Source organism: Gymnoscopelus braueri (assembly GCF_963280865.1).
Source record: "Gymnoscopelus braueri genome assembly, chromosome: 9".
In the NCBI taxonomy this organism is placed as follows: Eukaryota; Metazoa; Chordata; class Actinopteri; order Myctophiformes; family Myctophidae; genus Gymnoscopelus; species Gymnoscopelus braueri.
Window position 1 is genome coordinate 23,297,452 of NC_137610.1, and position 18,264 is coordinate 23,315,715.

The 18,264-nt window shown below is 40.7% G+C and overlaps 2 protein-coding genes across 2 annotated transcripts; one reads left to right on the forward strand and one right to left on the reverse strand.

Annotated features, from left to right (window-relative positions):
- Positions 1-3,694: 3,694 nt before the first annotated feature.
- Positions 3,695-7,226, forward strand: LOC308092232 (extracellular calcium-sensing receptor-like; the record flags this gene model as incomplete). Its single annotated transcript, XM_080438076.1, has 5 exons — positions 3,695-3,955; positions 4,995-5,270; positions 5,776-6,000; positions 6,099-6,222; positions 6,313-7,226. 5 exons carry the CDS (start codon positions 3,695-3,697, stop codon positions 7,224-7,226), a joined length of 1,800 nt encoding a protein of 599 aa, XP_080294202.1.
- A 5,962-nt stretch (positions 7,227-13,188) lies between these two features.
- Positions 13,189-17,023, reverse strand: LOC308091849 (E3 ubiquitin-protein ligase TRIM39-like). Its single transcript, XM_080437585.1, has one exon. It carries the CDS (start codon positions 16,771-16,773, stop codon positions 15,235-15,237), a length of 1,539 nt encoding a protein of 512 aa, XP_080293711.1. The 5' UTR covers positions 16,774-17,023; the 3' UTR covers positions 13,189-15,234.
- Positions 17,024-18,264: the final 1,241 nt, after the last annotated feature.

An 18,264-nucleotide genomic window follows, 5' to 3' on the forward strand; every position in this document is an offset into this window, starting at 1 on the left:
GTTGTGAGCTTGTAGATCTGCTATTTTCAAATAGCTTATAGGTAGGGCTAAAGTGGTTAATGTATGTTTCATAATGATTTATATCTGCAAAGTAACTAGTAACTAAACATTTCAAATAATTGTTGTGGAGTACAAGTATAGACAATTTGAAATACTCCAGTAAAGTAAAAGTACCTCAAAATTGTACTTAAGTACAGTACTTGAGTAAATGTACTAGTTACTTACACCACTGCACGTCAGTGAAGAAAAAACGCTGGTAACATCCCTAAGTGGCTTTGCAGGGAAACAAGCCCAAAGTCGCTTTTAATAAGCAGACCTGGCAACGCTGGCAGGCTAAAAGTCAAATTAGCACATGAATGGCCAGTCGGCTGACAGACTTAAATGCCAACTTTTGCCAACCGAATACCAGTCTGTTGCAGTCTGGAGTAGTCTGCAATAGTCTGGACGAGTCTGTTTGGTGCGGAGTTACCTTAAGGCATGCAGCATTTGGGATCAGCTTTGTGCTGTGTGTGTCATGTATCCTGGTAAAGACTATGGTGGTGTTGGCTGTGTTCAAGGCCTCCACTCCTGGGGGTGCAGACATTATGAAGTGGTTTGGTGCTATGCAGCAGAGATTAACAGTTCTAGCTCTTACTTTCGTCCAGGCAACAATATGCACAGCCTGGCTTGTGTCTGCCTCACCAACTCCTCATAAAAACACACAATATCAAAGTGATAAGATAGTCTATGAGTGTGTGGTGGGATCAACAATTGGTTTTGCAGTATTACTGGGTTATATTGGTTTACTGGCGCTCCTCAGCTTCATCATTGCATTCATGGCAAGGAATCTTCCGGACAACTTCAATGAAGCCAAGTTAATCACTTTCAGCATGTTGATCTTCTGTGCTGTGTGGATAGCCTTCATCCCAGCATATATCAGCTCTCCAGGAAAATATGCAGATGTAGTGGAGGTTTTTGCTATTTTAGCATCTAGTTTTGGTATTTTGGTGGCACTGTTTGGACCAAAGTGTTATATAATCCTTTTGAAACCTGAGAGAAACACTAAGAAGTCCATCATGGGTCGAGATGCCACCAAGACTTAAAAGCTTGAAAGCCCAAAGAAAAAGATAATTAACCATGAAATCATGTTAGAAGAACAGAGTTGATGTATGCTTTATTGAATGTGTATGTATGTAAGAATGTTTTGTTGTTGTCATTGTAATTACAAAAAAATAAAAATAAATACATTGTTAAAAAAGAAGAGAGTTGTTTTATTAGTCGAAATACAACGTGTTTTTCTTTGACACCTTTTCTGGAAATTGGGACCTAGTTACAAGGAGGTGGGAGGAGAATTTCACACATCCATTCACACACTATACCGACCGTGGGACAGTTTAGACTCTCTAAATAGAAAGTGTTTTCCTCAGTTGTGTGTTGTGTCCTTTCAATTCAATCCATTCTATTAGGTTTAGTTCCTACAAATCCTCTCTCTTTAAAAATGTTTTACCCAGCATTAGTCATGTCTGGTGACATTGATTGATTGACTTGTCACAGTCTGTTTGTACCCTTCAGAATTCTCCACAGATTATCCATTCAACTCTTTTACAGATTTACCCACCTTTTCACAATTCCCACAGAAACATCAGGGATCTCCATATATGGGCATAAAAGGGACATGGACAGACAGATATTGTAATTTAATATCGTATCACATCATATTATAATACATAATACATTATATAATATATATTAGTATATCTATAATATATATATTCTGATATATATTCATAACATACAGTGGGTGAACAGTTGCCAATGTATCTTTCATATTATTTTGATATAAAGGATTGTTAATGAACGTTAAGCCCTGCCCCTACTTCTGCCTGATGGGTGTTGTGAAAGATTATGTAATGACATGCCATCCCCTGTTGGCACAGGAGATGGCATAGCACTGTGTATAAAATGTAGCAACTGGACCAACAATTTGGGAATGGGGTTAGACAGAGGAGGACAGTCATGAGTTTTCTAGACATACACCTGCTTTCATACCTGTACTTGACCTTGATGTTATTCTCTTCTTTCTCGGCTTTGTCTTCCTCACCTTCCTCTTCTTGTGAGTTACAGGCAAAGTTTAATCTCAAAAGAATCTACAAGGCTGGGGACTTTATTCTGGGTGGTTTGTTTAATATGCACCTACACTGTGTCGACCCTGATCTGTCTTTCACCTCCAAGCCACAGGACCCCACTTGCGATACGTGAGTATCACAAATGCAATAGCAAGCAAGAAAACAGGGAACGCTTTTGATAGGTTGATGTATTTTTCTACAAAGATATTTGTTCAAGGTTACAGTGGCATTTTGTCTGTTAGTTTTAACATTCCAGGGTTCAAACGGGCCCAGACCATGGCTTTTGCTATTGCTGAGATAAACAGAAACACCAGCCTACTACCCAATTTGACTCTGGGATATAGTCTCTATGATGCCTGTCATTCGCTTGGAGTTGCATTTCGCGCTGCATTGTCAATGGTCAGTGGGAGAGAGGAGCAGTTTCACCTGGACAAGAGCTGTGTTGGGTCTCCTCCAGTGCTCGGAATTGTGGGTGATGATTCTTCAACTAATTCTATTGCCATCTCTAGTGTAGTGGGTTTATACAGAGTGCCCATGGTAAGTGTCCAACTTGAACCTTTACTGTCACCAATATATATGTATGCTTAATTTTGGTTATTCTTTCAATTACAAATCTAAATATTTACAGCTCGAAAGACATAGAACATATTTATTTGCAGGCAGAGCATGTGAGCAGAGTAGGCAGATTTTGAATGGAGCGTGAAGGAGGTTTTCAAAAGGTCAGAGAACAGTGTATCTGTGTTAGAGATTTGTTACCTAATTCTGAACATATTCATTCAACTGTAATCATCAAAATATGATTCATAGCAGTTATGTATTTATCATCAGTGAATAGTTGACTGGTTGTAAGTTAATTTTACCTATTATATTTGATTGCCATGTTGCAATGTTACATAGCTCTTGGAATGCATGTGTGTTGTGACTCTGTCACTCTCCGTGGTGCTTAAAGGACAAGTCCGGACTAAAATAACATATAGTTTTTTTCCTACTTACTGTATATTGATCCCAAATGACTGGCCATGGGGTCTATTTGCAGAATTGTCCCTGTCGTCCAGTTTCCCCAGCAGCATGTACCCCAGTCCACGCGTGCACTCCCAAAGCTGTCACTGCCTTGTTTTTTCAATCTGTCTCAGTATGTGCTATAACTACAGTCTCAGTTTATGAAACTTTTTATTAGGAAGAAGATCGCTTTTATGATTGGTATTACAGTCATGGGCCAAATAGAATATTATCAGACATACAGTAAATGTGCAATTTCCCTGCTATAACTATGATATTACCAAACAGTTTTGTGCCTTTTGCAGGTTAGTTACCATGCCATGTGCTCCTGTCTGAGTGACTGGAATCAGTTCCCATCCTTCTTTAGAACAATCCCAAATTCTGCATCCCAGGTGAACTTCTAAAGACAAAAGATCTGTTGGAATCAAGTAGTATGTCCAACACACTTGACATGAACATCGCTCTAGTCTAGTGTAATCGATATTGCATATCACCTGTCATTTGCTTGTGTGTATTACTGCTGGAGCTGACAGTGTAAAAAATCCCAAGTACTTATATCCCTGCATTCTTCATCCAATCAGATACGAGCTATGCTCCAGATTATGAGACGATTTAGGTGGACCTGGGTAGGACTGCTGTTTAATGATGATGCCTATGGTCACGATGCTGCCCGAATCTTCCAATCTGACCTGGCCCAGTCTGGTCTAGGTTGTCTGGCATATGTGGAGGTTGTGCCCTGGGATGATGACCCTGCTGAACTTCAGAGGATTGTTACTGTGATGAAGAAATCCACAGCTCGTGTGGTCTTTGAAATTGTATATGGGATCCATATGATTAAACTCATGGAGGAGGTTGGGGTTATGTTATTTTAGGGATTCATAATTATAAGGAATCAGAAATGAATTATACTGAAGTGAAGATATCATTCATATAAAAAATTGGTGACAATTACATTAGTGAAAGTGAAATGCAATAATTTTCTTAGGTTCATCAATTAAAATGGTCAGCAACTATGTATTTTTGTTACACTTTTTTTGTTTTTTTTAAATGCCATTGATCTCAGTACTTTGACCAATAAGCAAACAAATAATCATGATTTGATTTAAACCATAATAGTTAAATTATCATAATGATATTATATTGCATTTGTCTTGACATGTTATAGAACACTGGGTTATAGCTGTGCTCATTTGTCTTTAAAATGTATTCATATATTTTGTTCAACAAAATAAACAGGTGGTAAAGCAGAATGTTACAGGTCTGCAATGGATATCCGATGTGGGTTGGATGACAGCTAAAACACTCCAGACTCCTCACTTCATGCCTTACCTGAGAGTCCTGGGTCTTGCCGTCCATCGTGGAGAGATACCAGGTCTCAAGGATTTCTTCTTAAAAATACATCCTGATAATGACCCTGACAACAGGCATGAAAATACCTTAGTGAGTGTTTTGTTTAATTTTGTATTTAAAGTCTCTGTCCATGTCCCATGGTGTGGTTTGAATCATCAATTTGGGTAATACAAGGGTTAGGGAACACCAAAAGTGACAAAAATGTGCCAGAAACAACAAGCCAGAATGGTGTCGGTTTGTGGAGTACTTTCACTCCGTGTCCCTGCATACTTCTTCATTCATTTAGTGAGGCTCTGATTGGCGTCCGTCGTGTGATGTCATACCTGGTCTGAGTTACATGCCCCATGTGTCAAACTTGTTTTCAGTGAGTGCCGGTCTGAAAGACCAGATTTTAGTTGTAAAACTCTATATTACTGCTTTGGAGATATGCAAAGAGCAAGGTAATACAAGGATTTTCACGAAAGCTTCAAACAGGCATCAACCAAACAAAAACACAATGTTTGGGGAGCAATTTCAAAGTGATGTCTTGTGTTTCTTCAGGTGAGGCAATTTTGGGAGCACACATTTCAGTGTAAATTTGCACCCCTTCCGTCAGAGTGGGTGGATACTGGTGGACGGGTGTGTACTGGACAAGAGGATCTAGGAACAGCAGAAACAGCCCTTCTGGATGTATCTGACCTAAGGACAGAGTATAATGTGTACAAGGCTGTGCATGCTCTGGCCCATGCCCTCCATGACATGTTGCAATGTGTGCCAGGAAGAGGGCCTTTCAGTGGGCACAGCTGTGCCAGTTTGCAGACAATACAGCCATGGCAGGTGTAATATCAATCCACAGATTACCTGTTAATGTTTCTAGTTGGATTCTAATTTACAATAATAATGCATATATAAATATGATGCATGCAAAGTGTGTGAGACACTCCTAGCGGAGTGTGATTGTCTCACACCTGTGAACATGAAGGGGTGTATCATTGCTGTAAGACACTCTTGATGAAGGTCCAGAGGGACCGAAATGTCTGTTAATTTGAATAAAACTGATGCTGCTGAGCAAGAGCAGAGTGCTGGATTTTTGTTCATGAAATATTATTTTCATGATTGCTTCACATGCACGAAAGTGTAAAATAAGTTGAAGACCCCCCCCCCCACCCCCTTCATAAGAACATTAAACATTAAATCAACTGATTCAACTCATACCACATTTGACAGGCCAAATCCTTGCAAGCATCTATATCGATGTTGAGTACCCTACCCCACCCCAGGAACAGAAGACTGGGACCGAATATCTCTTGCTCTTCATAATTTTGCTTATCACCATTTCTAGCTTGTGTATTACCTGGAAAAGATCAACTTCACCACATCAACTGGGGATCATGTAACATTTAATGAGAATGGTGATGCTCTACCAATCTATGATGTCATTAACTGGGTGTGGCTCCCTGATGGAAGTGCAAAGGTTAATAATGTAGGTGTGTTCAAGAAGTCAGCCTCCGGAAATGAAGAACTCATCCTTGAGGAAGACATCTTCTGGAGCTTTGAATCCAAAAAGGTAACTTTTTAGAATATCTAATGTTGAGCTTATCATGATGTGATTGTGAATGTAATTTGGTTTAGACTGAAATTGATCATTGTTACTTTCCTCTGTAGCCGCCTCGGTCAGTGTGCAGTGAGAGCTGTTCCCCTGGAACCCGTGTGGCCAGAAGGAAAGGAGAACCTGTCTGCTGCTTCGACTGCATTGCTTGCTCTGAGGGAGAGATCAGCAATGAGACGGGTATGTTTACATAATGTAGGTGTGTACAATAGGTTATCTTAAGGAAAATACTGCACTTGTCTGTTCCGTTAATCTTGCCCTCTTTGTTAGACTCTACAGAGTGCACCAGTTGTCCAGAGGACTTCTGGTCCAGTCCCCAGTGTGACCTCTGTGTCCCTAAGAGCATAGAGTTCCTCTCCTACCATGAGGCCCTGGGTATATCCTTGACAACCATTTCATTGCTAGGCACATTAATCTGTGCAATTGTCCTGGGAATCTTCATCTACCATAGAAGCACACCCATGGTACGTGCCAACAACTCAGAACTCAGTTTCCTTCTCTTGTTGTCACTCAAGCTATGTTTTTTATGTTCACTTCTGTTCATTGGCCGTCCGAGGCTCTGGACTTGTCAACTGAGGCACGCAGCATTTGGGATCAGCTTTGTGCTGTGTGTCTCATGTATCCTGGTAAAGACTATGGTGGTGTTGGCTGTGTTCAAGGCCTCCAAGCCTGGGGGTGCAGACATTCTGAAGTGGTTTGGTCCTATGCAGCAGAGAGGAACAGTTCTGGCTCTTACTGTTGTCCAGGCAATAATCTGCACTGCCTGGCTTGTGTCTGCCTCTCCAACTACTCATAAAAACAAAAAATACCAGCGTAATAAGATTGTCTATGAGTGCGTGGTGGGATCAACAGTTGGTTTTGCTGTGTTACTAGGTTATATTGGTTTACTGGCACTGCTCAGCTTCCTGCTAGCATTCATGGCAAGGAATCTTCCAGACAACTTCAATGAAGCCAAGTTAATCACTTTCAGCATGTTGATCTTCTGTGCCGTGTGGATAGCCTTCATCCCAGCATATATCAGCTCTCCAGGAAAATATGCAGATGTAGTTGAGGTTTTTGCTATTTTAGCATCTAGTTTTGGTATTTTGGTGGCACTGTTTGGACCAAAGTGTTATATAATCCTTTTAAAACCTGAGAGAAACACAAAGAAGTCCATCATGGGTCGAGACGCCACCAAGACGTAGAAGCAGAAATTCAATGACAACACATTTTCTTTGTGTATTTTATTGATTTTATATTGTGTATATGAATATATTTTGTTGCTGATAACCTTTATCAAATATATTCATATTAGTGGTATATTTTCTGAACTAAACTAAAAGTACTAATCCAGTCAGAGATGCAAACGTATATTAACTATCATGAATTAATATTGGTGAAATGTAATTACCCTCCATTAAAGGCTACATTTTAGACCTATATGTAACCAGCGCAGAAATAGAACAGCTCAGTAAATTTGACTACGCCACACCTTGGGAGTTTCACCCAAGGAATCCATTAAAGTGCTAAAGTAACCACACTGAATTGCAACACAGGTTCGTATTTTGTAAAGGATCAGGATGGGAGCCAAGACGTGCTTCTCAAGATCATAAAAGTGCATGCTTTTATTTTAAACCAACCACTGTATTAAAACACTATTAAAACATTGGGCTCGACCAATGTCACAGATCAAATTGATTTTTTTTCAAAATAATCTGTTTATTTATCACAATTTCAATTGTTAAAAAGGTAAAACCCGAGTACTATCACATAAAATATACTTGCACACCAGCACAGGCTGGTAAAGAAGGCCACAGGTTACGATTTCAATGAGTTAAAGCTGCTTTGTTTCATATGTTTGTTTCACATGGTCAAAAGTCCTGAAAATAATATGCTCTTTATGAAGGTTTCAAAACACTGACCATCCATGGTTCAACTGAAGGTCTATAACTCTAAACTTAACCTCCTAGATAATATGGTAAATGGTGCATTTATATCTCGCCCCTCCCATATTCCCTTGCTTCCCACTATGATGTATTTATTCAGTGCAAGAAAAACACTTTTGACCATTCACTTTATGACGTCATTGACGTATAGTCATCAACGGCAATGTCACATTCATTGGGACACTTCTTTTCCGTGGGACAGAAAGCCGATGAACAGCTTATCACAGCAACTCATTTGCAAGTTACTGAGTTAATTGCTTTCTCCAATATGCAGGCCTGTTTAATTAGGTTTTTTATTGATCCATCACGTTGATGTGCTGCTGTGGAGGTTTGCTCCAGTTTAGTTTAAAAATAAATGATAAAATAATTGTTATATTGACTATTCAGGTCAAAGGTTTCACTCTCTCCATGCCCCCAAGACGTGTAGAATTCTGTACTTCAACTAATCTAACAAAAATGTTATCTTATTGGGGTCCCTCGAACAAAATGTTTTCAAATGGGGGTCCGTGGCTTAATACATTGGTTTGGTGGTCCTTGACATGAACATGTTTGAGAACCAATGCTGTAGATTCCTCTGAATTCCAGGGTTGACATTAGCATGTAAATATGAACATAATATGTAAATATCAACTCATGACGGCCCTTCATTAACATATCAGTATCACATGACTTCCTCTTCTTTACATTATGTAGCCTCCTGTTACTCCTTGTACACTTTCCTTTGCAATTTGATAGACTACGTATGCATGTGCCAAAAGAGTGAATAGTTTTTTCCAACTGTAAGTTGAGACCGTAAGACAGTTCAGTTGGGTCATGACAGTAGAGGTGACAGCAGTATGTGAGAGACAGCCTCTGGCACAGGCCCAAAGTTCCCAAGTAACCCACATGTCTTTAGAGGCCCATGATGCAACAGACCCGAAAGACAAAGACCGGTTCCAGTGGGAACTGAGACGGAAAACATGAAAGAGTGGAGGATTAGGCTGTTAAAGGTGTTAGTAGTAAACATGGCTGAGGTGTGAGGGGAAAACAAGGGTGAAGCCTAAGGCATCTTCAGCTCCCAAATGACAGTCCCTTAGCTGAGCGATGTCATCAGACAGGCAGGCAGCTAAAGACACACACAAACATCTTGTTTTTAATTAACCCAGGTCTCAGATACACATGAACAGGCCATGTAAAAGCCATGAGATAAGATTTTAAAAGAACCCTGTGCAATAACATGAATTCAATAGAACGTTTCAATTCAGATTTAATTGTCTCCGCCAGGCCGAAAGGCATGGCGAGAGAGTATGTTTTACCCTCCGTCCGTCCGTCCGTGTGTGTGTCCGTGTGTCCGTGTGTGTGTGTGTGTGTCCGTCTGTCAACAGCTAATCTCCGCCACCGTTGGCTTGATCACAGCGAAACTGTGCACACACACTCCCTGGATGCCAATTCCGAACTTCTGCCCCAAATTTTTCACATGGGCCTTTATAGCGCCACCAGGAGGCCGATTTGTGCAAAACATATTTTTCAAATCAGCCTCATGGTGGCGCTATAACAGGCCGATTCATGTTTTTACCTATAACTGCACCGATCTGTGTAAAACTTTGAATGCGCACTCCCTAGAGGTCAAGGAAAAACCTTTGCCCTGCATTTTTCCCATCTGCCTTTTATAGTGCCACCAGGAGGCCGACTTATGTAAAACACATTTCTTTATATTACTCCTTCCGATTTTATCCAAATTTCACGCAAATCGGTACACATGATCTCCATAGTCATGTGATCAAGACAGATGTGTTTGATTTTTCATATTCCATCCTCATTGGCTAAGATTGACATCTAAAGTTTGCAGTAGTGGCTTGTTTTGAACAAAATTCCGCAAATCATGAACGCACCGTCCGATTGCGGTCAAACTTTGCACGCACATTCACACTATGTTGAGGAACAAATGCCACCCTTTTAACATTGGCCTATTATAGCGCCACCAGCAGGTCTAATTTAGCAAAAAAAATGTTGCACAAAATGCCTCAAACCATGAATGCAGTGTCCGATTGCCGTGCAAGGCCTAAGAACAAATGGTACCCTTTAAACATTGGCCTATTATAGCGCCACCAGGAGGCCACAATAACCTACCTGACCTGGCGGAGACCTGTGCTCCGAGGAGCACTTTTTCAAGTTTATTTTCTTTTTCCTTTTTCGTGGGGTAGTTAGCCAGGCGTCCTATATTAAAATTGCGTAGAGGGTCAACCGACGGTGGGCGGACGGTGGGTGGGTGGACGTCACAAATGTAAAATGCGGACCTGCTAGGCGCACCCTTGGTCCGATCCACGCCAAACTTGGCACCAACACTGCATGGTCAGGGGTCTGCCATTAGAATAGCCACACCAGAGACCGTAGACCACGTGTGGCACCCAGGGGCCCTGGGTGCATGCTGGGCCCCAGCATGCTAAAGGCCCCAAACTTGGTAGGTGGTCTTATGGGACGGGCTGTAATTGCTTAAGCCCCACCCCCTCTGTGTTCCTATTGGCTGGGCTTTAAACGGCCATAACTCCAGTTCCCAGCATACTAAAGGCCCCAAACTTGGTAGGTGGTCTTACGGGACGGGCTGTAATTGCTTAAGCCCCACCCTCTCTGCCTTCCTATTGGAAGTGCATATGTTCACCTGGAAGTGCATATGTTCACTTCCGACGTTACCAGGAAGTGTTTGTACAGACCTGAAACTCTGCCCCCCCCCCCCCCATTTTTGGGTACAAGAAATCCATCGTTAAAGACCTGAAGTCGATCGGACCACCGGAAGTGTGTCCAAGTCTGCTCCAATTAGCACCAAATTATGCACAAACACTGTTCAGTGGTCTGCCATGACAATAGCCACACCACCAAACCATTGCACACATATGGGGCACGGGAGCAGTGTTATAGCTGTGTTTAACACTTCAAATGGCCATACTTCGGTGACCATTGCTCTGATCAGCGCAACATGGGACTAATCTAGTTGTATACAGATGCCTAATTCCCGTACAATTATGTGACATGTAGAGGAAAATATCAATTTATAGGAAAACGCACCAAAATAATGTCTTGTTATTGTTAATCCACATGTCCATCTGTTATATACAGTGAACAAACACACAAGATAGCTAGATAGACCTTTGTTGATCCGATGGGGGAAATTCAGTTGTCATAACAGTACAGCAGTTATGAAACACAGGACAGAATACAGAAAAAGAGATACTATGAGTAATACATGATAATGATAATAATAATAGTAATAACTAGAAAATGTGCTCCTCGGAGCACAGGTCTCCGCCAGTACTGTTCCTGATTAATCCTGTCTTACCTATTTATGTTACATATTGTCAGGGTTAGGGTTGTCACGTGTCACGTGAAGCTTGACCAATGTTAGCTTGGCTAGGGGGGGGGGACACACACAGCGGGACGGGAACGAAAACATACTCTCCACCTCTGGCGGAGACAATAATAATAATAATAATAATAATAATAATAATAATAATAATAATAATAATAATAATAATAATAATAATAATAATATCTGAATGAAGGTATCTATCTATGTATCTATCTATAAACGTTTCAAAGACGCATTTTGTACTTTTGACTCAACTACATTTCCAGGAAGGGAACAAGTGCATAATGAATTAACCATTTAAGCCCTATTTCGCCAGGAGAATCTATACTTTGACTAAAGTACTGGGGTTGCAGTACCTTGTCGACCTCTGACTCTGACTGTACTATTAATCTGTTTCTCTAGGAGGGCTAGCAGCTTACAATATGGGGCAAGACAGAGTTCACTCCTATGATGCAGTGGATGACAAAACCACACATAGAGACTACGCCAGTGATGTGGTGGCCAGAGCTCAGTATTACAAGGGACAAGGTTATTAGAACATCAACCTGGAAGAGGTGGCGAATAATCCTATATCCCGATGATGTAATAGGCCTGTCAATCTAGACTTACTGATTAAACATGAAATAATTTCTATAGTTAATGAAGTCATGTAAGATTTAAACATTTTAGACTTAGGTAAAGCACATTCATTAAGATCTGTAAAATTGTTGTTGTTTTCTGTTTATTAGAAGGGGCTTGCATTTCAAATTGCACCATGCATGCAATGATTCTCTCACACTTGCATCATGGTCACAAGCCTCTCTAACCACATTAAAACCGATAAAAACAGTAAAACACATTTTAAATGTGCACTTTACTCTATAGTTACATGTATCAAGCCTCCTGTAGACGTCTGGTTTGTCCATGTAATTATGATGCATGTCAAATAAACTTAAATCAAACAATGAAGAATAATGTCTCAAATGTATTCATATAAAATATCTGCTGATGTGAAATGAATTAATATAATGCAAAAACTAACAGATTGTCTGATTTATTGGACTCATTAGACTCTCTGGGGTTATTCATTTCCAAAGTGAAATTGACATTGCAAACTGCATTACCATTACCATGGTAGCTCTGAGATCTCTTTTTTAACGAATTATTTTAAAGTAATATTGCTATAAGCATTGTGGAGAGAAAGGAAGGAGGGGCTATAGAGGGTGAATGACATGCACCACAGCCAATAGGAGAGCTAGAATCAAATACTGTGACGGTATGTGCACCAACTGCTTGATAGCACACAACTGCAAAATTTAGACTTCAGCATTGAAACAGACTCAGATATTGTGCAGCTTACGATTTGTGATTCAGAAAAGGAAGGAACATACATATATGTATGTTCCTTTTGATTGATTGATTGATTGATTGATTGGTTGATTGATTGATTGAATACTTTATTCAGAAAGACTTGGTAAAAGTACATGGAAGTACAATTCACAATACAAGGTCCTCTAAACTGGATCGCTCATAAGCACTTTAAAATGAGATCCCTGTGCACTCAAATCATGATGACATTTAAGAAGACATACAAATATACACTACTATGCTATGCAGAACGTCATACAATCAGTTTACAGGTTACTGGTATGAAAAACAAGAAATATGTACAATAGACAGTTTTAGGAGGAGGGGAGGGGGGGGGGGGGTAGGTTAGGACTTTGACAGGGGCCAATTTGGAATTGCAGCCTCCTGAAGGTGATTCTTTAGGGTAGTTTTGAAAGTGAGTAGGGTTTTACACTCCTTTACTCCTTTGGGTAGGGCATTCCACATTTTTGTTGAATTTTTGTTGAACAGCATGAGAAAGAGTTCATTCCCTTGTTTGAGCCAAATCTGGGTTGATCATGATCAGTGGAGCTGCCTCTGGTAGCTACCATCGGAAACATCGAAAACAATGTGTGCTGCTGCTGTGCTTAAAGACCATGAAGGAGAGAGAATCAGAGACTTTGCAGGAAATTTTGACAGTCAACTAAAAGACAACGTGAAGACATTTATGTCCTTCTCTATTCAAAAAATGCAGAGTTCCAACCTGAACAAAATAGTAAATTGTGATTGGAGTCAAGGGTCCAATCGGCTGTCTGCAATTTGACTTTGACAGCTTAACTTGCCACGCCATGGGGCTGTGTTCCAAAGTTATTTTAAATTACGCTTTGTGGACAAATTGAAGGAGAAAGGGAAGCCAGTGGCAGACATGACCCAGACAGTCTTCATGATCTTGCATTTTTACCTGCAAGATCCAGTAGGCCACAATAAAGTTGTTACAGAAATTGGAGCCCCAGTTCTTCTCACTTTGGTAGCGCTTTCAAGGCAGTCAACTTTAGACAGCTTGACTGAGGAAATCCTGAAAAAATATGGCTTTAATTTGTACCACATTGTTTCAAAGTTGGATACGGTGATTAAGTGGGGGAACATTCATGAATGGAGAACACATTCAACGTGGTTCATGAACTGTGTAATATATGCTCAGATTAAATCCTACTTAAGAACATTTTCATCCATCATTTCTTTCTAGTATCTGAAATTGTATGTGTGTATAGACATGTGGGGAGGTATTATACTGGCATGGCTTTTACAAGGAATTGTTTTATTCTTTGTGCAAACACAATAGTGGTACTGAGTGGCAAACCACAAATCAAAAACAAAATGTTTCAGTATGTTCAGGCTTCTGATTATAATCATTAACAGTGCCATGTGCATAATCGCTCCAACAGAATGCATGGTGAACCCCATAGACACACTGAAAGGACATTGGATGCTTAGACACTACAGGTGGCAAGTTCCTGTACACAGTGTAATAATACAAATAAAGGATTCCTATTTAGTACTATATCTGGAATCAGTAGCCTCAATCCCGACTCAATAACAGCAATAACCACATTAATACTCGCGTTCCTATTTTGGGCAACATTTATTTTTTAAATAAAAATAAATCACAGACAAACATTGAAAACAGACTTTACTTTACTTAAAGAGCATCACTTAAAATGCACAGAAAAACAAATAACACGAAGAACAACTCAGCAACAGAAAACCTGACACAAACACAATTATAAACCAGCAATGATGGACAGTCTGAGTGGGTATGTATCATGTCTCTGGGGACAATCAGGCACAGGTGAGCTACACAGGTGAACCAAATCAGAATATCAACTGTTACTGAGGAAAAGGAGAGATGGGAGTGGCAGAGGCTGTGACCATGTCAGACTGTCCTCGACCACAACACAATCAAATACCTTCTAAAATTAACTGGCATTCCCCTTTAAAGACTCAATAGCAAGGGTGGTCAATGTTATTGATATTTTGATCAATATCGTGATGTGAGTCTATGTGTTTTTTCCCCCCTGTGGTTTTAATAACTTACATTCAAATAGGTTAAAACATATAAGAGGAAAAAAATCACACCCAGTGTGAAGTGGGCGGTGTCTTGCTAGCTAATCACAATACTGATCACTGATCACTTCACTTAAAAAAAACCATAAATGTGTTTTTTTTAAGTGCATAGTCCTATTTATAGGGCTATGCACATGTGTCATGTTTCACTAGCCAATCACAGTCCTGAATAGACTGTGATTGGCCAATCACGGTGCAGGGTTAGGGGGGTACACTGGTGGCCAATCACAGCGCAGGATTGGGGGTGCAAATATCCAAACCTTACATATAGGGGCGGTTTCACCGCCCACAAATAGTGAACATAGCAGATCTACAAGCTCACAGCACATTGCATTGAGCTTGTAGATACAAATAAAACAAAATAATTGATATTATTGAGACAGTAAATATTATCGTCACAATATTGATATAGTGATATTTGGTCAAACATATTCTTTTGATTCCTTCTGTTCATATCCCAGCCCTACTCCCAGCCCCTAGTTTGTCTTCATCATGTTAATCATCATCATAATAATCATCATCATAATCATCATCATCCTCATCCTCATCCTCATCCTCATCCTCATCCTCATCATCATCCTCATCATCCTCCTCCTCCTCATCATCATCATCATCATCATCATCATCATCATCATCATCAACAACTACGTCATCCACAGTTACACTGACCTTCCCTGGTAACATCTTCAGAGGGAGAGAATCAACAGTGTTAATGAATGGAAAGAGCGTGTCAGTGAAAGTATGTGTGAAGGTGTGTATGTGTGTGTTAGTATCAGGATCAGAGAATGACAGCTTTCCTCTGTTCCAGTCCAGCTGGACTCTGATCCTCTGGGGTTTCTGCTTCACTGGGAGAAAAGTGATTGGTCCTGATGAGTCGGCTAAGTATTTACCTTTATATAAACCCATTCTCCAGCATTGACCCCCTCTCTTTCCCTTCCTCCGAAAAGACCCTGCTAACACACCTACTGACCAGTCTGTATTGTCTCCAACCTCAACATCCCAGCTGTGAGTCCCTGAGTTAAAGCCCTCAGAACCGAGGACACGGGGCCAGTGGTCAAACCTCTCTGGGTTGCCTGGAAGCTGCTGTATGCCTCCACATCTCACACTGGTCAGATCATCAGATAGGATCAGTCCTGGATGGGCAGTGTTGGGGTCCAGAATAACAGGAGTGTAGAAGAAGTCCATCTTGTCCCAGACTCTGAAGGTCAGGTTGTTCAGGTGTTTGGCCTCATCTATCAGTGCTTGTGAGACCGGCTGTGGGTCCTGCAGTGTGAACTGGACTTTTTTTATTGTGGTCTTGTAGTTCTGCAGGAATGAGATGTGTTCAGCTGTCAGCTCATCCTCTATGGCCTTGATTTTATGTGAAAGTGTTGATATGTCTCTGTTCAGACCGTTAATCTTCTCCTTCATCATCTGACTCTTCTGCTGCTCTTCATCCCTCAGTGCAATGATGCTGGCCTCCTCTTCCTCTTGTAGAAACTGATGAAGCTTCTTAAACTGTTTCTTAATCTTTCTCTCTGTGCGTTTGGTCTGGACCTTAATGTGTTCTGCTGTTTGATCATAGTTTGTTTTAACTTTATGAAAGAACTTCAGTTTCTCCTGCAAAGGCTTAAGTGATTTCTGGACATCCTCCTTGTGATCCAGTGCAGCTTCATGGATAGGTCTGAAACTGTGGTTGGTGTGTTTTTTAGAATCTCGACACACAAGACACACTGGCTGTTGACATTTCAGACAGAAGAGTTTGAGTTTCTCAGCATGAAGACTGCAGCGAACCTCAGACCCTGTTGAAGCTCTCTGATGTCTCTGTTGTATGAAGGCCTCACACAGGTTCTTCAGAGCCAGGTTTCTGGGTGGATCCATTGAATTAATTGTCTTACAAACTGGACATTCCTTTATTACTTTCCCTCTCCACCATTTCTGCAGACAGGCTTTACAGAAGCTGTGGCTACATGACAGGATAACAGGATTTTTAAAGATGTCACAACACACAGGACAGGTTAAATCCTCATCTGAGAAAGACACATTTGAAGCCATTGTGTCTCTGAATAAAGCAACTAACACTCTGCTCAATACAGGAAATCAGCCAGTCAGTGGTGGTAACACTTCCTCTTCTAGAACGTTCCGTGAAGTTTACTTTCGCTGTGAATCCTGGTTGTTAAAGTCCATTTAGCTGACAGAGTCAGCAGTAGGTTCCAGTGGTCTGGGTCAGTATTCCCTCCTGTAGCTGTGGAAAGACAGTCTGTCCTCCCTCACTGGAAGTTGTGAGTTTGATTTGAATGTGAATCTTATCGTCTGTCTCTCTGTTTGCTTCGTCAATGAGGGGTGGAAGTTTCTGTTTCCTGCTTCCTGTCAGTTGAGTCTGGTAAGGGGTGGAGTTTTGACACACCACAGACTTGTTGCAAAGTTCACACACACACACACACACACACACACACACACACACACACAGGCACGCGCACGCGCGCACGCACACGCACGCACGCACGCACGCACGCACGCACGCACGCACGCACACACACACACACACACACACACACACACACACACACACACACACACACACACACACACACACACATTCACACACACACACACACACACAGGAAACTCCCTCATGTCGTTTGTGCGTCAGGCCGTAAGACAAACATGTGGTTTGGATTTCTTCGTCTCAGGGTATTTGTGGGGAAAGAGGTTAGCATACTGTATGAACATGCACATTTATTTCTAAATTACATATGGACAGGATTATAGCTTCACAATCTATGTAACAGTTGCACAGATGACCAAAGCGGCTCTGTGATTGTATCATAGAAGTGGACGTATGTATCAACTGTCTGATCAGGTGTAATTTATCTATTTAATAAAAGTAATAAAATAACTTTGATCTTAGACAGCAAAAGCATGACCATCAGACAAACACAAAATTAAATGCCGCTCATACCGTTGAACATTATCTGATCATATTTGATATTTTTGGAAAAATTAAGCACTACCAAGTTGTTGCACAAATATTATACTCATACCTGCTCTGCACCTTGAATGTTTTTCCCCCCTTCTCAAGCTGGAACATCTACCATTTCATATTCTGAGAAGGCCATTGAAATCTATTTTCACACAGCATATTCACTATTTCTGAAATCTGGTCTCACACTGTGTTCTTAACAGCATATGTATTACCTCCAACGGTGGAGTTGGATGATTTAGCTACATTCTATTTGTTAGCCTGCTTGTTACCAGGATCTCTGTTTTATGTCCAGACTACGCACACTACTAGGAAGGTGAGCTTGAAAAGGTCTGTCTTTACTAAGTGCCAAACACCTTACGCCGGCAGGTTTGCATGACATTTATGGTATATAGGAAAAACTTGTTATGGTGATTAGAACTATGCACATAATTCCAGAAGGGATACATGTAATAACACAAAACTTTAACCACTTTCAACCTGGTGTCTTTGGGCATGTCATTATAAACAAAAACCTTTAAAAATTTTTTTTTAAAGTAGCTGATCTACAATTAAAGGTAGGG